Source organism: Schistocerca gregaria, chromosome X (assembly GCF_023897955.1).
Source record: "Schistocerca gregaria isolate iqSchGreg1 chromosome X, iqSchGreg1.2, whole genome shotgun sequence".
NCBI lineage: Eukaryota > Metazoa > Arthropoda > Insecta > Orthoptera > Acrididae > Schistocerca > Schistocerca gregaria.
In genome coordinates, this window is record NC_064931.1 from 505377279 (window position 1) to 505398258 (window position 20980).

The 20980-nt window shown below is 41.7% G+C and overlaps 1 protein-coding gene across 2 annotated transcripts in view; it reads right to left on the bottom strand.

Moving 5' to 3' along the window:
• Window positions 1-20980, bottom strand: part of LOC126297580 (host cell factor 2) — a 234210-nt gene that overhangs the window by 175350 nt on the left and 37880 nt on the right. For both annotated transcript variants that reach the window (XM_049988548.1, XM_049988547.1), the window contains exon 4: window positions 9531-9733. In XM_049988548.1, coding sequence (XP_049844505.1) covers window positions 9531-9733 — 203 coding nt within the window. The remainder of the gene's footprint in view (window positions 1-9530; window positions 9734-20980) is intronic.

Genomic DNA, 20980 nt, shown 5'->3' on the forward strand with positions numbered 1-20980 from the left:
CTGAAATTAACACATTCTCGTATTCTGGGCCCAATTACAACTCATATGAGCAGCAAAAGAGACACCAAAAATTACACACAGTGTGAATATAAAATAAACTGATGTGTTACATACTCTGTGAAAAGAGAAATTAAGTCTATGTGGTAGACACCTTTAACTGGAACTTCAGACTGGGGCAATTGTATCTGGTAACAGATTTCGACAAGTCTGAGCTAACCTCCTCACCACTAGTATATATTGTGTCTGTATTTTCCTTCGGTATCAATTGTTTGACATAGAGGGAGCAGAGCAAGATAATGGGAACCTATATATGGGATAGCAACAGTACTAAGTTTTCCTAGAGTAAAGATATGATGGAAACTACCACTAGAAATTTTCAAAGCTATCTAAAATGCATGCTCAGAGTAACAGATGACTTAGACCCTGCAAATGACCATGCCTTTAGCCTGCTGTGCCCAGCACTGAAAGGTTCATCAATAGTGGTCACAACTTCATTTGGAGAGCCTATTTCTGCAAAAATTTCAAACTTTACGTGCACATGTCTCCAGTCTAGTGCAAATGCACATCCATAAAGTACTTTTTTAATTTATTGACAGAATCTGAAATCCAACATCTAATGTCCGGTATTTCTTCATTAGCCACTAACCATTGCTTTACATTGCAGATCTATACACAGCAGTAATTGCTCCCCTCTGTGCTTCTCAGTTTTAAACTTCCAATGTATCCATCTTAGCAAATCAGTTTCATCTAGGCGACAACGAAATGCCCAGATTTTTCAGATTCTTTCTAATGCTCTACTTTACAAATTCTTAAAGTGAATGAAATGTATGCATTTGTAACGTACATTGAAGGACTTTAGAAGAATGTTGATCTGATGTTGCTTACTTTCTTCTTAATATATTTTTTTTCATATTTCATATCATATTAATCATGATTACATGTTCTGCAAGATTAGATAAAATATACACCCTTGCATTTCCTTCTAACTTAAGAATCTAGCAAGTGCTCTGGTCCTCACAGTAAGCTTTATAAGTAGAAGCCTGAAAATTCACATTTTGCAATAAATGTGAATATACATGCAAATTCTGCCTCAAAATGCACAATAATTAAATTACGTAGTAAATGCTATTTCATAGCAATTTTTTCCCCAGAAGACCTATTTTATCAGAGATAGTTCAAAATAGCTTTATTTTCAGCATATAGGTATTGAAAATTTAATGAATTTTCAGTTACTAGTACAGTGAAACCTCATCAGTACATTCCTCCTTGCCATGCTTTCCCCACATGGCATATCCATTTTTGGAAGACCCAGTCCCAATTTCATCAAATAAATGATAAAACAGCTTAACTGTATGTTCCCCATAATCATTTAGAATTTTTACATTTGGCAGTATCTGTACCGTATGGATGCTGCGAACTGTCACGAAGAGTTCGGAGAGTGGTGGGTGCAGACTGCTTGCAGCTGCGGGGTCTCGAAATGCACAAGGTGACACTTATTTAATGCCAGCAACTCTGCAAGACATCCAGATCAGGAAGTATGTTTGCATAGGTCAGTAGTAACTCCCATTACTCAACTTTTGTAGCAACCAAACAATAAACCAAATAGTGCATAACTCAGTCACTGATGTTCTTTGTTCGTGTTTAGCATTTGGCTCACTCTCAGCCAGTGATTTTTTTTCCTTTTTGTGCATTAACTGGTGTACCAGTACATAATGGATAAGAGAGACAGCAAGTCAGTTAACAAATGAAGAAGAGTAGAACATTAGTCCATGAAGTGGACAGAAATTCACACATTAAGCACGCTGATTATGAGCGTAAACTGAAAATTTCTCGATCAAAATTAAGTACAACAGTGAGCAAACTGAAAAGAACTTGAGCACCACAGTTGGTAGTTGGAAATAAGACAAGATGAGTGCACGAAGGTCAGTTTCCAGAACTGGAAAGCCGTCTACCAAAGTGGATAAAACAAACTCTTGCTTCTAATATTTCGACTGATGGTACTGTAGCTCATGCTAAGGAAATGTATTTGGCACAAAAGTTGAGACTTGCAGATTTTGAAGCTTCCAATGGTAGGATCAAAAGTTTCACGCACAAATAATTTAATGTATACTGTGTTTGAGGTTAGGCTGGGTGCATAAATACCGTAACTACCAACTATAAAATGACCTGTATATCTGATGGCCCCTTTTCTTAAAGGGTTCTTTGAGAAAAGAAATTTTTAACATATCTGACAAATCGAACCAACAAACCGTTTTACTGAAAAATTATCTGCCGAAAAGGTTCACATTATACCTATTCTAAACTTATGCTAGTTATTTATTGTCTACATTTTTGTAAAACAAAGAGAAATAAATAAACAAAAAAATATGGCTTTAATTAATTTGTGGACCGTTTTCTTAACCCTGCCACTTATGGCATCATTATTTTGTAAACCTGTTCAAACACAACAAGAGCTGGTATGATGATAGTATTTAATTCTATTTCCTCTTGTTTTTCCACAAATTTAAATTTTTTTAAGCAGAGATGTTGTAGTGGCTAGTTCCTAGTTTCTTGTGTATCCCTTGCACTAGCACTGCTAGAGTCAAATGTCTTGAGACTGCTCGAGCAATGTCTATACTGTATCGAGCACTTTGTACCGATACTGGATTGAGCACAATGGGAAATCTCATGATCTGTTCGAACATAAGTATCAGTTGACTACCCCTGACCTTCCAAATTCTCCAAAATTCTTCAAAATAGATCTGTACATGACCTCACTAGCCAAAGCTTCATCTGTAAAGGTAACAACACCTATATACTCTATTACACAGCACAGCAATGTTGACCTCAGCAGCAACAGTTTAATCTGCTGACATAAGATGGCCCCGTATTTTTCGATTGGAAAAATTCCTTATCTTATTACCAGATAAATAAAATATTGATACTTCAGTCATGGAAAAATTTTCTTCCATTATAGAAAAGTACAGCCCCAATGATTTTTTTTTTCATGCAGATGAAGTGGCTTTCTTTCCACCTTCTGCCTGAGATAAGAGGAGAAAAATCCTACAGCAGAAAATTTACTAAAGAGAGACTGTTTTCTTATGTCGCAATGAAAAGATAACACAAGTTGATGCCGCTAATGAATGGAAAGTTTAAGAGTTCACAATGCTTTCAAAATGTTCAGACATTTCCATATAAATATACATCTAATGTGAAAATGTTGTTAATAACGATATTCTAACAATTCTTGCATTCCTAGGATGCAAAGTTAAGTGTTGGAAATAGAAAAATCCTCCTGTTTATTGACTAGTGTGCACTGCATTTTGAAGATACGTCATATCTGTGTAATATACATTTAGTGTTTTTTCTGCTCCCCATTGTACAAGCCATTTTTAGCCACCTCATCATGACAATATTAAACACCTGAAACAAAAATTCAGGAGGATTCTTGTACTTAATGGACTGGCTTGTCTTGACAAAATACTGAGAAAGGTTAAAATTCTGTCATGCTACACTTTTTTTACAAAGTGCCTGGGATTCCGTGCAAGAAGGCGCAACCTCACGCTACTTCAAGAAAGCTGGCTTTCGCTGGATACTTACAGAAGACACCACAGCAAAAAATGAAGGAATCACACCTCTAAAAATGGCAACAAATAATGGAGCAAGAAGAAAACACTGACTACCTTAGTTTTGATGAATATTTTGAACATGACAAAGGTCTTGTCATCCGAGAGTCCACAAAAACTGATTAAGTCTTACAACAAAATGAGGAGAAAGTTAAGACAATGATGAACCGTAACCTTTGCTGGTTATTACAACGTCAAAAGCTATTGCAGCAATGGGGAAAAAAAAAAAAAAAAAAAAAAAAAAAAAAAAAAAAAAAAAAAAAGGGAAGAAGGAGAAGGAGACAATGTTTTGAGTTCTGAAGGATATGAAGAAGTGATGAAAGTACAAACTAAGATCGACAATACAATATTAAAATTAGGACAAAGAAACAGCCAAGTGTTAACATGTTTTTCAAACCTTTGTGAAGACAGGACCATGTACTGTATCTTATAGCGCAGTTAGGCTGACAAGATGTACAATACACCCACAGTTTGTCGAAATGACAATCCGTATTCTATTACCAGTAGTGATTCACTATTTGAGAGAGACTTTATGAACAATTTTTGTTTTGCGAAGTGTAATAAAAATTGCAATTTTAGTATATTTTTACTTTTTCTACATCACATACCAGGTATGTATTTCAGGCACTAGAGGTTATTCTCATGTGTCACTACTTTCTTGCATTCAAATTGGGTGGTGATAAAAGTTACACATCTGATACAATGGATTTAGCAAATGTTGCCAAATTTAACACATTTTTGTTTCTTGTAAACAGCAATTTTGAGAGTTCCTGGGTGCGATATTTAACATTTCCTCGACAACGTGCACTCTGAATTACAATTTACTGAAATTGTAAGTTAGGAAGTGTGGAACTATGACAAAGCATATTACCATAAATATGGTACCCTCAATTCTGCATTTTCAATGACAAAAAAAAAAAAAAAATCTATTCATTACCAAATTAAGTATTTCAACAAGTACGGTTTCCTGTTTGTAATGTTCAAAATCAATGGCCCTTTCAAAAACATACTAGCAAGATTCCACTGTACTGCTTATGATCTGGTAATGCCTAATTTGGAAAGGTAACATGTGTAATAACATGTTTGCAAAATAAGAAGTGCTTGAACGCAACTACGTATCAGTGCATCCAATGCTCCTGGAGCAACAATAACTGTGGATGTTTGATTTGTCTCTACACGTCACGTAATGCAAAGCAGCACTCAGCCATGGGACACAGTATCTTACAACAAACAAAACACTTTAATGAGTCTGCCAACTGAAGTTCAAAAGCTGGTATAATCACTACATTTACATGAGAACTTCTGGGAGAAAAACCACATTCCAGCAACAGTTTTTCCCTGTTGTGGTTACATGCTAATGGTGAAGCCGTTTTGCTAGACTGGTGAAATACTGCATCTCAGTATCAGTTGTTCCAGTTTCTTATTTAGTCAGCACAACAGCTGATTCTCGCCAATTAAATATTACAGCTAGACAACTTCATACTCAGTCTAATATTTCTAGCTGCTCTCCACTGCTCAGAAAGTAACTTCATCCACATTAGCTGAAAATTTTTAACAACAAGACGTGATCCAAGATCCCAAGCATTTTTAAAACATGATTGTCCATTTACATGGGAATGAACAAAAATCTATTGAAGTTTAAACCCGGCATCTAGGCTCGCATTTCCAGAATAAATATTGGAGTGGTTACATGGCCAACCTGAAGTAGTAGTCAATATTTTTATACTAACCAGGAGCTGAATTGGCAAACTTATTGTTAAATCCAATTTTACGTGCCCCATGTAGACAAAGTGAATATGGTTACTTGAATATGGCAGTTTTAGGTGGTGGGTGTTTCGAGCTGTTGCTGCATCAAATACTGGTAGAGGTTGGGCCTGAACTACCTCATTTATGACACTGTCAACCTATGCAAGCAACCTCGTCGTAGCCATTACCGAATGCTCTGTGTTGTGTGTGGCTCACTGTTTCTCTTTTCTTATTTTGAAATGAGTGAAAAGAGTGATCCTGGTCCATCATGGAGTTCCATTATGAACCTCAGAACACCAGAAGGGTTTGGTTACCCTTTGACCAGCTCCTCTTGTGGTCAAGATTCTAGTTCGTTGATGATCACGCCCAACTGCCAGTTTATAGAGTCTGCACTCTACACTATAGTGACTGGAAGAAAAAACCTGTTAACTTATTTTGACCAAATTTAAAGTGCTAATGTGTGAACAGAGTTATTTTCAGTTCAATTTCCTTGGGAAGTACCTTGTCAGTTCTATCTGTAGCATTGTCATGTACGTGTTGGATGGCTATGAAAGATCACAAAGGTCAAAAATTAATATTCTGCCTGTTTTGGGACTCTTGAACTGGACGGGAAAAGAAAAATAACGTCTAGAAACACGTTAAATCAGAAAAGCACCGTTCACCAGCAGGAAAATTGTGCCAATTCTAAACATAAAAAAATCATTTGTTAGAAGCATACATAGACACAAAAATACAAATCAAGAAAAGAATTTTGGAAAAAAATTCTTAAAGTTTGTAAAAAGCAAACATTTCTGTCAAAAAGCTTTTTTTAAATCAATTTTAATGAACTGCTTTGTCTTCAGGGACATAAGGTGACAACCTTTTAAATTTGCGTATCTGGTCATCTACAGTGCTTCCTTCAATTGAGTATGCAATGGAACTCCTACACCCAACCGGTGACACATGGAAAGTTTATTCAAACATTTAGCTAGGTTTCAACAAATATAAATCTGTCTTCCTCAGAAGAAGTAATAACATCTAAAAGTTGAATATATTACAAGTCATATGTGCATCAAAAGAGACACCAAAAATTACACACAGTGTGAATATAAAATAAACTTATATTTTACATACTCTGTGAAAAGAGAAACTAAGTCATAAAGCTTAGTCAACAGTACAAATGGTCCATGTAAAATGTAAGGCTACGTGCACCATACACACAGACAACTAGCAGGACAGGAGGGACAAGGCAGCAGGAAACTTACACTCGGGTGGCACTCACATAGGAAGCAATGTCAACCACCAACATGTTATTTTATTAACATTACAGAAATATAACAAAAATTATAAAAAGCATATAAACTTATGGAAATGTTACAACAATGACACACATTAAAGTAGGATGATGACAGATTGCGTCTGAGAAAAATCTCTCAACAGTGTGACAAACCCTATACCATTACTATGTTAATTGAAGAAAAGGCCAAAGGCCACAGATAAAGTTTCCGATTTTATGCTATAATTTATTGTTAAGAATAAAGTCCCTATAACTGAAGTTGTGCTTAAAAATTTAAAATTTTTCGAACAATTCCAATCTAAGACTGCTCTCTTCCTCACGACCGCATCTTCTAATTTAATAGAGGAGTGTGTACATTCTATGAGACTCTCAGTGCAAGTAGAACCATGAATGTTACTGCCTGCCCTTCTTTTTTTTTGTTTTTTAACCACAATGAATGTTCTTTGAATCTGATGTTGACTGCTCTTAGTGTGTTTTCTACATAGGAACAGGGACAATCATTACACCTCATTTTATAGATGCCAGAATGAGATAATGGCTTATTATGCTTTCAGTGCGAATTAAATTTTTTCCAAGACTGCTGCTAGTTTAAAACAAAACTTTACAGCCATATTTCTTACTAAGAAGACAGTGTACCTTATATTAAATATAAGAATGGAATGGAATGGAAAAGAAACTCCCTTCGTCTTTACCTTTTTTTTCCCTAGCTTGTAATCTCTCAGAGTGGATTCTTAGCTGTTTCCTTACCCAATATTCGGTCTACTGACGACTGTTCATAGCCATTATTTCTGGCTATACTTTTAATCAAATTTCTCTTTCCCTGAAAAATCTCTGGGTATAGTAGTGTACCCAAAGCACAATAAATATTAAATGGAGAAGGGCCAATTTGTATGCTTATGGATGAGCCGAATCAATTGTGATAATGTTACCTTAAAGTTTGCCTGTGAAAGATTATAAAGTCAGTTTTATCTTTTTGTATACCCAAAGTAAGATCAAGGAAATTCAACTTACTATTTTCATTCTGCAATTCCTTGGTGAATACTACTTTACCATATAACTGATTGAAAGTAGTATGAAACAGCTGACCTAATTCCTTAGAAGTGCCTATGAACAAACTTCAAGAGAATTTGTGAAAATGTCAGTTAAAATGCTGGCAAGGGGACTACCAACGGCCAAGCCGAAACACTGCATACACAATTTTTTTGTTAAACATGAAGTAACTGTGTTTAAGTGCAATTCGAAGCAACAACGTAAGTTCAGCAATTTCAGGCTCGTAACTTTTAGTGAAGACGCACCTTATTTTCAACCACCTCCAAAGTAGTGTGAACTGGAACATTGGAATATAAGCAACTGCTATCAAAGGAAGCTACCTTGGACTGCAGAGAACACGCTATAGTTTTCGAAGGTACTTATGAGGAGTTAAACTGTTTCATACTTTCAATTAACTACATGATAAAATAGTTTTCACTAAAGAACTGCAGAATGAGAATAGCGAGGTGAATTTTCTTAATCTTTTTTGGGTATAAAAAGGATGAAACTGAATTCTGAATCTCTCATAAGCCAGTAACAGCTATGGACAATCATTAGTAGACTGATTATTGGATAATAGAACTGCTAAAAATGTCCCACTCAAAGATTACAAACTGGAAAAAGAAGTTAAAAACAAAGGGAATTTCCTTTGCCGTACCAATTCTAGAAAAGCTAAGAACTACCAACTGTCTCGGGGAAAAATTTAATTCACATCTTAAAGCATAATAAGAAACCATGAAATAATGTGTAATGACTGTCCCTGTTTCTGTATAGGGAAAACTGGAAGAGGACTCAAACTTAAGATTCAAAGAATAAGAATTGGTAAAGGGGCTGATACACTCATGGCTCTACTTATGCCACGTACACAATACAATGTACATATTCCCCGATTAAACTGGAAGGTGCGGTAGGGAAGAGAAGAGTTTTAGATAGAACTTGTCCAAGGAATTTGAAATTTTTAAGCACAATTTCAGTTATAAGGACTTTATTCTTAATGATAAATTACAGCTTAAAATCAGAAACTTTTCAGCGGCTTTTGGCCTGTTCTTCAATCAACATAGCAGCAGTATCAGGTATTCCATGCTGTTTAGAAAGATTTTTTTCAAACAGGCTATCTGTCATTATCATTCTTTGATGCATGTCAGTTTGGTTCACGTTTGCATACATTTATATGCTTTTTTATATTTGTTGTGTTACTGTTTCTATGATGTTATTATAATGTTATTTTTTTAAAAATATGTCAGGTGTCTTTTGCAGTTGCCACTGTTTCGTATGTGAGTGTCACCTGAGCATAATTTTCTTGCTGGCTTGTTCCTTCTATCCTGCTAGTTGTCTGTATGTATGATGCACATGGCCTTACATTTTACATGGACCACTTTTACTGTTGACTAAGTCTTATGACTATGCCATGGCATTTGTATGGATCATTTTCCTGTTGACTAAGTCTTATCACCAAGTTTCTCTGTTCCACAATACGTAAAATGCAACTTTATTTTATATTTTCACTGTAAGTAATTTTTAATGTTCCTTTTGCTGCACATATGACTTCCATGTACTGATAATATATTCAATTTTAACACCTGTACGATTACACTGCGAAGTTAAAAAAACTTTCTTACAAGTGAAACTTGTCTAATTATGTACATATGAATGAAATACTGGCATCCTCTTAATGAAACAACCACATTTAACAGAAGAGTCAGCACTAGTGGACACTGCACAAACACAATAAATGTGCAAAAGACAGCAAAAAATAAATGGACAGTTTCTTTGCTTGTGGGATAATAAACAGACATACTGCAGTGTAACAAGTTACAACTTGAGGATAACCACGAAATACAATAAAAGAATGGTAGAAAAATTAAGTAACTTACCACAATCCAAAAACCAAAGGTCCCCTAGACGACAACCACTCATTCCACCATAAATGACAATACGAGTTACTTCAGTGGCTTTCTGTGTGTATGCCACTGCTGTGTGAGACTCTCTTGGAGATGGTGGTGTACCCTTTGTTTGTGGAATGTCCCAAGCAGTGGTACTAGTCTTCAAATCCAGAGTATAAAGATCATTCAGATACCTAGTTAGGATAATGAAGAAAAAACAGCAGCTTTTACTTTCACAGTGTTGAAAACCTTATGTTCATATATATAAACAGATACCTGAACCAATGTATTATGTACTGTGGGGAGAAACTAACAGATAGTAACAACAAAAATATAACAACAGCACAAATCAACATGTCTTGATATATAAAAAAGAGATTTCATGAGCCTAAGTTACAACTGTTTTATTAAACAGTGATTTAACAATACACTGTCACCAAACGTTCCCACATCAAGTACTACAGATGGCGTTACAAGGTAGGTAGGAAGATATGAAGATGGAAGTGGAAGGAAAAGCAATTCAGGATATAATAGTAAAATTATATCTTTCTCCACCAAGCTACATGTTCTCCTCCCTTGTCTGATCATATATACTACCTCCTTTTAGAGCAATACACCTATGCCCTTAACTTTACAGTGAGGTTTACTTCCCCTATACCCTGCCAACTTTAAATTGATTATCTCCAATCTTATCAGTATGTCCAATGACACCATTACACAAAACTACTACTTTTCGCAAGTCAATCAACACTGGTGCACAGTCTTATGGTCCGGAACTTTACATCACAATCTCTTCTCCCATTTCTGGCCAAATACAATCAGTGAAAATTTCTTGCATCACTATGATTCGAACCGGCTAACCTAGTCAAGCATCACCACAGTGGTGTGTCTTAACAATCCCAGGTATGGATGCAGTTAAATATACAGTAAGAGAATATATTTGGAAGTTCAGCTCTTACTTTCGGATGTATCAATAATGTGCGACTCCCACAAAACAGGATTAAAAAAAAAAAAAAAAAAAAAAAAAAAAAAAAAAAAAAAAAAAAAAAAAAAAAAAACTGGATACTTTACAATGACAAAAATATTAAAGTGAAAAGGCAGAAGGAATTGAATGCCGGTGTGGAGAAGGCTTGGAAGCACTTAGGACTAGCACCAGTGCCTAGAGGCACCCTCGTAAACATAAAACAATGGGTACCCTGAGCACTGATCAGTAAGTTTGTCTAATATGTCAAAGAGTGAAAGACTAAGCAGTGTATGATAGAAATAAGAAGTGATATGTATTGGTTTGTGGGTAGAGCATAACTGGGTGGGTGGGTTGGTTGGACCAAACAGCAAAGTCATCAGTTCCTTGTTTCAAAAGTGGTCCATTCAGACAGACTGACATCTCAGAAAAGTCAAAATGACAAAAGATAAAAGGCCAAAAAATGTAGTTGTGTTGTCAATGGCAAAAACAAAATGACGGAAGTCAGCAAGTGGGCAACCCCAAGGCTATGCTAGAGGCAGGAAATATCCCACCCCTGATGCTGTACAGGCAAGACGACCTGCTATTTAAAAGCATTCAACAGCTAGAATGTAAAAGTGCATATTGTAAAAGGAGACTAACCAAACCTAAGAAGTGATACAAACAAAGTAAAAGGGAAAGAAAAGAGGATCTTGGCCAGGGAGGGGAGTCAGGAATCTCCTAACACAGCTGACAGTGGGAGAGACAGGACAAAGAAGGAAGCTGTAAATCACAGCGAAGACACACAAGGTGGAGCCCAACCGGTAAAACCGAGCGAGGGAGGGAATCAGGTGGGCAACATCCTTGGTCTGGGAACAGATTAGAATAGAAAGGATGAGTGGGAGAGGAACGGACAGCGACTGCATAAGAAACCAGAAGCTGGGACTGCCAAACAGAAAGGGGAGGCCGGGTAAGGGGGAGGGGGGCGGGGGGAGATCCCGGTTTCAACCGAGACTATGAACAGGGCTAGTAGGGAAGGCACCAGTGGTCAAATGAACACCACGATGGTGGACCAGATCCAGGAGGCACAGTGTGGAAGGAGCATCTGAACCACAATCTTGAGAACCATAGCCCAAGTGAGACAGCACTAAAGGCGGAGAAGAGCCGAACGATCCGCACCCCAAAAAGGTGTGGGCAAGGAGGCGAAGGACATTTAGTTTACGGAAACATACTATCTTCAGAAGTCTGATATGAGGCAGTCAAATGAGCTTGTTGTCGAAAAGAAGACCCAGGAAACGAAACTGTGGGACCACAGATAGTCATCGTGCATCCAGGTAGAGCTCCGGAACGGGGTGGACCATAGTACGGCGACAGAAGTGGACCACCAGCAATTTTAAAGGAGTGAATTGAAACCCGTGTGAGAAGGTCCAAGCAGAGGCACACCATATAGCTGAAGCTGCCACTCTGTAGAGGCCATCAAAGAGGAACTAACCGAAATGCAGAAATCATCCACATACAGATAAGGGCTGACCAAAGGACGGACGAAGGCCAAACAAGCCCATCTATAGCAATGAGAAAAAGTACACTCAATACGGAACCCTGTGAGATGCCATTCTCCTGGGTCCATGGAGAACTACAAACAGTAACAACCCGAACCGTGAAAGACCGATGAAACAGGAACTGCTGGATAGAAATCTGGAGTGAGCCCCGAAGACCCCACTCGAAGTGGAAGTGAGATGTGATGGCACCAAGCCGTGTCGTAGGCCTTGCGAAGGTCGAAATGGCAGCACTGGGAAAAAGCCCGATAAACTGCTGATTCCAAGCTAAGTAAAAGATCGATTGGAGACTGTCCCTCTCTGAATCCACACTGGTAAGGGGACACTAGATCCCGACATTCGAAGACCCAATTGAGCCGACGGACTACCATCCATTCAAGTAACTTGCAAACAACATTTGTCAGACTAATAGGCTGATAGCTTTAGACAAACAAGGGGTTCTTACCAAGCTGAATGATGGGAACTACGATGCTATCCCGCCATTGAAAAGGGAAGACAGCCTGGAGCCAAATACACTTAAACACCCGGAGCACATGTTGTCGTTGTGGAGCACCAAGATGTTAAAGCAATTAGTTATGAATGGAGTCTGGGCCAGGGGCTGTATCATGAGAAGAAAGTGCAGAAAGAAGTTCCCTTTCAGTAAAAGGTTCATTGGAAGATTCTGAGTGACAAGGAGCAAAACATAAGGCGGAAGCTTCGGCCCGCTGTTTCTGGTGAACAAAAGCAGCCAGATAAGAGGTTGATGCTGATGCTGTTTCTGTTGCTGTTGCTGTTGCAAAACAGGTCGCAAGATGTTCCGCAAGAATCAACGGGTCCATGCAAAGGCCATCTGGGAGGGCAAGGCCTGGGAGGGTAGACTACCAATGGCAACCTTGGAGAGAGCAAAGTTTAGCCCATACCCGTGACCCAAGGACAGTAGAACCAAAGGAAGAAACAAACCGTTCCCAACACACCCATTTGCTCTGTTTGATTAAGTAACAGACTTCGGCGTGGAGGCGTTTAAAGGTAATAAGAGTGACAGTGGATGGTTGCCTCTTAAGGTGTTGCCATTGGAGATTGCTGTCGAGCTTTGCAACAGCAACCGTCAGACTGCACGACGGGGATTGCCGGCGGCGACATGGTCAGGATGAGCATCAATTCGGAAGGCCAGCAGCATGAACAATCGCATCTTAAGTCATGGTGGACGACATCAATACAATCCGACAAAAAGGGAGAAAGAATGAGCTGTGAACTGTATAGAGGCAAACTGATGAGTTGGAAAGGCCAACAAAGTAACCTGTCCATAGGGGAGCGGGAAGGGAGCGAGAGAATCAATGGGAAGTGGTCACTATCGCAAAGGTCGTCGTGTGGCGACCAGTGGAATGAAGGGAGGAGGGACGGAGAAAAAAAAGAGAAAGATCAATGGCAGGAAAGGTACCATGACCAGCACTGAAATGAGTAGAGGAGCCATCATTAAGAAGGCACTGCTCCACAAGGGAGGATGAGGATTAATATCCACAAGAAAGAGGAAGGAAGGAGGAAGGAAGTTGCTGAAGAAGGGCAGTTAAGGCGGAAGTAGGTGTAAGAGTCCTGTCAGGAGGGAGATAAAGATTGCAAACCGTAACCTCAGAGTCCAGGTGGACCCTAACAGCAACTGATTCCAATGTAGTCTGAAGAGGAATCCATGTGCTAGCAACATCCGTACAGGCAACGTACAAACGCCACCAGAGGCCCGCAGGGGGCCTACCTGATTTTGACAGAAAGCACGGAAACCACGGAGGGTCGGTCTGTGATCAGTAAAATTCCTGTAGAACCACACAAGCTGCAGAGTAAGATGAAATAAGGGATTTCACCTCCAGAAGGTGACCGTAATATCCATTACAATTCCATTGGATAACCACAGAATGATGATTCAAATGGGGGGGGGGGGGGGGGGGTGAACAGGCTAAAGCCAGCCATGCTGCCGGGTCATCATCCGTCTCCGACAAGGAAGGGGGGCGACACCCATGGACAGCAGGTCAGATTCAGGTTGCGAAGGTGTGGACAGGACCTCTGGCGACACCAAAAGCTCTGTGTCCCGGGACTTATGTTTCTTCTTCTTTTCTGTTTGAGACTGAAGAGGGCTGCATGGCAAAAAGGAGCCAGCTGGAGCAAGATCTAGAACATTAAGAGATTTGGGCAACCTGAGGGGCCCACAGACCATGGTTCTTGTGTGGCTGCAGATTTTCGGCCTGGAAGGTGCTGGGAAGGGGGATCATGGGAGGGGCACCCTTGACTGGCAGACGCCAAAGAAGTGGGACACTTCTCCAGCTGGGGGAAGGGGAAGGGGGGATGGGGCAAAGGGGGGAGTGGTGCCCGGAGGGGAGGGTGTGGGAGCTGCAGTGGAGGGTAGGGGGGAGGGGAGGGGGGGGGGGAGGAGAGGGGTTCGGGACTAGTGGGAGGAAGGCGTGAGGATGTAACTAAATATGATTTAGTTTCATCTTCTTACTTCTTATGAGCCTCAGTGTAGGTTAGACGATCAAGGGACTTTTACTCCTGTATCTTCTTTTCCTTCTTGTAAGCCGGGCGATCTGGTAAACATGGAGATTGATTGCAATGACAACTAACACACACAGGAAGGGGAACACAGGAACTCCCCTCATGGAGTGGACATCCACAGGCACCACAGAGAGGGGTCTGAACAGTGGGAAGACATGTTGCCAAAACACAAGCACTTAAAACATCTCCTAAATGGTGGGATGTACGGCTTCAAGTCACATCGATAAACCACAATCTTGACCTTCTCAGGGAGGGTATCCCTTCAAAGACCGGGATAAAGGCACCAGTATCAATGCAATTGTCCTTTGGGCCCTTCTGAACACACCGAACAAAGTGAACACTCCGCCGTCCTATATTGTCCCGAAGTTTCTCATCAGTTTGAAGGATGAGGCCCTGTGAATAATTACACCTCGAACCATATTCAAATACTGGTGGGGGGGGGGGGGGGGAGGGGGTAATGGACACAGGAATTGTGTCGACATGGTCACAGGCACAAAGGGTCGCAGACTGGGCAGCTGAAGCAGTTTTGATCAACAACAAAGCCGACTGCATCTTGCTCAGAGAGTCCACTTCACCAAACTTTTCTTCCATGTGTTCCACAAAAAATAAAGGTTTGGTATTGGTGAAAGTATCCCCATCAGTCCTGGTGCAAACCAGATAGCAGGGGAAAGGTTTCGCCCCTAGCCAACGAGCCTGGCCCTCCTTCCAGGGGGTAGCCATGGAAGGGAAGGCTGAAGGGGCAGAAGAAGCAGCACTCTAAGAATCATTTCTATGCAAAGAGATGGCCGTACAAGAACGGCCAGAGTTCTGGATCTGTACGCGTTTCATTTGCATAGCGTCTGCCACGATACCACCCACTCCGATCAGGGGCTCTCCCCAAGAGAGCCACCCAGCCACAGCAAGGGCCATCTGGAACGGCAGCCATTACCGGGAGTTCTGATACTCCAGGATGACAACCACTGCTAGGCTTACATGAGGTAGTCACAGCTCAGGTATCTGAAGTGTGATCCCTGTGTTTTCAGGACTGGCTACCGCACTGGCTATGTACCCTAGCACAAGACAACATCGTGAAGGAAAGGGTGGAAGGAACTAGGAGGACACACGCTGGAGACACTAGGTAAGGTGCTCTTCACCAAATGGTTCACACTATGGAATAGAAATTTAGTAATGGAGGTTAAACCCCAGAGGGCAACCAGACAACACCAAAATAATGAGGTAATTACGCAACAAAACCAAATTGCAAAGTCAACATAACCAGGAGGATAGCGGGGCTACCATAAACAAGGACATCAAGAGGGAGAGGAGAGGGCGAAAAGGGAAGGAGCAAGGAATGAAATGGAATGGAATGGAATGGAAATGCACCCCGGGAAAGAAGGAAGGCTGCAATAGCTCGGGGCCCCGTGCTCGCCACGCACGTACTCACCACGTACACACGCGCACGCTATACAGCACCATTACAAATCAAAGATCACCAGTATCAGGAGTTGTCAGTAGTGAAAATCATAAATGGGGGAGGTAGTATAAACTCTGTTCCTCTGGGGTTTTTGACAAGTGAAAGATCAGTATTCCATGCAGAATGTAAACAAAAACCACTATCTCTACAAGATTTCTTGCTAATTTAATTTCAGCAGCTTGCTTAATAACACTATTCCAACAGCTGTAACTGCACATCAGCTCTGCCACTCACAATTATTGGGATAGTGTAATCAAGGACACCGTTGAAATTAAATTAGCAAGTAAGGGTGTGATTCTGTCACAATACTGGCAGTTGTCGGCAATGTCCAAAGCTATTTGAACATTGGACATGCTGGGAAAAAACATAAGTCTCTAATTTTGTTATGTTGCCTATTTTCTCATACAAAATATAACACCGCTGGCAGCTGTTGTACTGTCAACTAGCATCTGAGGTAACAACATATCTGGGCAGTTCTAAAAATTAAGTCTCATTTTTTGATACACAAGAGTTCATTTTCTATAATAGTTGCATCATTTTGAACATTGAAGGGTGCTACATTTTCCACATAATCACAATATTTGTCAACACAATTTTGTAGATTCTGTGGCAGTTTTACAACTGCCCATGTCATACCAGCTCACCGCTATGTCCTTCATGAAGCATTGAACTTATTTCCTCCATCTCTTAGTTGGAGCAGAACCACTGTCCAGAGAAATGTTCCATCAACCTAGGAAAGATGTGGAAGTCACTCTGCGCCATGTTCGGATTGGTTGGTGGATGGGTAATGATGTTCCAACCAAAGTTTTGTGGGAGATTGACAGTTTGACAGGCGACATGTGGCCTGATGTTCTCATGGAGAATGCTTTTCTTACCCAGTTATGAATTGCCCTTCTCAGTTTTATCAGTATTTCACTGCCTGCCCACATGTAGCCCATCGATCTCCTGCAAAACTTTGGTTAGAACCTTCTCATCCAATCGCCAAACACCCTGGACTTTGGGGATAGGTGATAGTCGCTCAGTGCCAAGTTGAGGGACAATTTCTGTGGACAGTTGTTCTACTTAAATGGTGAGGTGAAAGCAGAGGTTCAATGCTTCCTGAAAGACATGGCAGCAAGCTGGTATGACGGACATCGTAAAGCTGCCATAGCCTCTACAAAACTGCATTAACCGAATTCATGATTGTGGCAGAAATATGAAGCATTCTTCAACCTTTAGAATGATGCTATTACTTTCAAAAAATAAATGCTTTTTCTATATCTGAAGATATAGGATACTTTACTTCTAGGATTGTCAATCGGCTGTAATTACACACACTATGAGGATATGAGGAACTGTTAAGGTGCTTCACAGGTACAATGGCGAGGGTCCACTTGTCACAAAATGAGTCCACTGTGAGAGTCTGGTATGCTCAAAGTGTAAGCAATAAAAAGACAATGGCTTCTACCTGAGAAGCTCTAGGTGACATCACCTGTGTGGACAATGATTAACCTTTTCAAACAGGACTTTCCCTTCAAACCCAAGTACAAAAGCACCCTATATATCCAACTGTCCTTTTAACATCTCTGGACGACAGACACAAAACTGACTCAAACATTTTCAATTCACACTCAATTCATCAACAGTTTGAAGGTTATGACCTCTGTAGCACATGATATCCTTAATCATATTGAGGCTTTCATGCTGAATAATAGTGACTTGCATGTATCCCTGCTAACTGCATTATTTGGGTGTACATTTTGACTGTATTTGTTTTGTTGTAAACGAGGTCCATTTCTATTTTGTTGTAATGAAGCTACTAATCCACACTGGTTCTTTGTGTGTTCCAGAAGTAATAACGATTTGTTACTGTAAAGGTATGTTCATCAGTTTTAGTGCACACCAGATAAACTATAGTCAAATTTATTCAAGTTTGTTCTCATCCCAATGAGTGGCCAGAAACTCAAATGCTTAAGTGTTATACAACTTTCTGCATTACTACAGCTAGCCCTCTGGTGAGTCAGTTGATCTGTACAGTTATTTAATGGATAAATTTGATGAATTTAGTTTTTTGATCTTCAGCCCTAATGCTGCTCACTGCTCTACCCATGGACGCCACCCAGCCATGGCAATAGTCACTTTGCACAGTGGTCATTGCCTGGAACCTCACAGTAAAACACTTACTGCACAGGGAGTTTACAGTTTACACATCAGTATCTTAGTCCCGACATTATTCGATTGCTACGACAGAGGGTACATGACAACCTCTCTACATTGGACTGGCTACGGCATTGGATTTTTTGTATGCAAGTAACCGTAAGTGTGTTTAAGATTTTTAAGTGACGCAAACGTCTCGAGACAGCCTGTACTGCTATAAGATTTTGAAGGAAAGGGTAGGATCAAATCCCAATGGAGACTAAAAAAATTAAAGAAGCCATAAGTTATAGTTGGTTGGTTGGTTGGTTTGGGGGATTAAAGGGACCAGACTGCTATGGTCATCGGTCCCTAAAACTAAAACCACCCAAAGAGAAGAAAAATGAACAACAGGAAAGACGGCATCGACACAGGACAAGAAATACTCAGACAAAGAACAGACAAAACAAAGTAACACCACACAGAGTGTGGCAGTGGTTGGCCGACCATAGAGATAAAAAAGGAAAAGGCAACCACCGAGAACACATTAAAAAACTCAGTTTAAAATCATAGGCCAAAGGCCAGAATCAGCACAATACAATAAAATGAAACAGAAACACTCAGATGAAACAATAAAAACCTCCTGACTGAATAAAACGTAAAACTAAGTCAGCCATAGCAGAGTCATCTGTTAAAAGGGCAGGGAGCGTGTCAGGCAGTGCAAACGACTGCCTGAGCACAGCTAAAAGTGGACAGTCCAATAAAATGTGGACCACTGTCAAAACGGAGCCACAGCGACATAAAGGTGGGTCCTCACATAGCAATAGGTGGCCGTGCGTCAGCCATGTGTGCCCAATGCGCAGCCGGCAGAGGACAACAGACTCCTTGCGAGAGGCCCGCAAGGAGGAGCGCCACACACCGGTAGCCTCCTTGATGGCCCGAAGTTTGTTTCGTGAAGGCAGGGCGCGCCATTCAGTGTCCCAAAGGTCCAGAATTTTGCTGCGTAGGAACGCTCGCAAATCTGTCTCCGGGAGGCTAATGTCCAGAGATGGTGTACTGGTGGCCTCTTTCGCCAGGCGGTCAACATTCTCATTGCCAGGTATCCCAACATGGCCTGGGGTCCACACGAAGACCACAGAGCGGCCACAACGAGGACGAGTATGCAGGGACTCCTGGATAGCCATTACAGGTAACGAAGGACTCACCTGAGCAGGAGCGGATATACGCTAGGGCACAAAAGATGGTGACCAGCTCAGCAGTGTAAACACTGCAGCCAACCGGCAACAAACGTTGTTCAGAATGGTCCCCTAGAGTTTGTGCATAACCAACACAACAGGCAACCATCGGTGTAGACAACGCCAGAGCCCTGATACGTGGCCAGGATGGAATAAAAGCGGTGTCGGAAGGCCTCCGGAGGGACCGAGTCCTTCGGGCCCTGTGCCAAATCGAGCCGAAGGCAAGGGCGAGGCACACACCACGGGGGTGTACGCAGAGGGGCCCGGAAAGGAGGTGGTAAAGGGAAACACCCAAGCCCGTAGAGAAGCTGTTTGACACGTACGGCGATCGGACAACCCGACCGGGGCAGACGTTCTGGCAGATGGACGACTGACTGAGGGAATAGGACACGATAATTTGGATGCCCGGGCAAGCTAAAAACATGGGCAGCATAAGCAGCCAGTAATTGTTGGCATCGTAACCACAGTGGAGGGACACCAGCCTCCAGAAGTATGCTGTCCACAGGGCTGGTTCAGAAGGCACCAGTGGCAAGGCGTATCCCGCTGTGGAGGATTGGGTCCAGCACCCGCAACGCAGATGGGGATGCTGAGCCATAAGCCAGACTCCCGTAGTCCAGACGGGACTGGATTAACGCCTTGTAAAGCCGTAGGAGAGTAGATCGGTCGGCGCCCCACCTGGTGTGGCTCAGGCATCGCATAGCATTTAGATGCCGCCAACACGCCTGTTTAAGCTGCCGAATATGAGGCAGCCAAGTCAACCGGGCATCAAAAACCACCCCCAAAAACCTATGTGACTCCACCACTGTAAGAAGCTCGCCGTCGAGATAAAGCCGCGGCTCCGGGTGTACAGTGCGTCGCCGGCAGAAATGCCTAACGCAGGTCTTGGCTGCCGAAAACTGAAAACCATGCGCTACAGCCCAAGACTGCGCCTTGCGCCCTGTAGCTGACAATCAGCAGCTGCAATGCCAATAGAGCTGTAGTAAAGGCAGAAGTAGTCAGCATACAGGGAAGCGGAGACAGTATTTCCCACGGCCGCAGCGAGCCCGTTAATAGCTATTAAAAACAGACAGACACTGAGAACACAACCCTGTGGCACACCATTCTCCTGGACTTGGGAGGAACTATATGAGGCCGCGACGTGTACGCGGAAGGTACGATACAACAGAAAATTGCGGATATAGATCGGCAGAGGGCCCCGAAGACCCCATCCATGAAGCGTAGAAAGGATGTGATGACGCAAAGTCGTATCATACGCCTTCCGCATGTCGAAAAAGACAGCGACCAGATGCTGACAGCGGGCAGAGGCAGTACGGATGGTCGACTCCAGGCTCACCAGATTGTCGGCGGCGGAGCGACCTTTATGGAACCCACCCCGAGACGGAGCCAGAAGGCCCCGAGACTCTAGTACCCAATTCAAGTGCCGGCTCACCATCTGTTCAAGCAACTTGCAAAGAACGTTGGTGAGGCTAATGGGACAGTAGCTGTTCACCTGCTTCCCTGGTTTCAGAATGGGGACAACAAGACTTTCCCGCCATTGCGACGGAAACTCACCCTCGACCCAAATGCGGTTGTAAAGATCGAGGAGGCGTCGCTGGCAGTCCACTGAAAGGTGTTTCAGCATCTTAGAG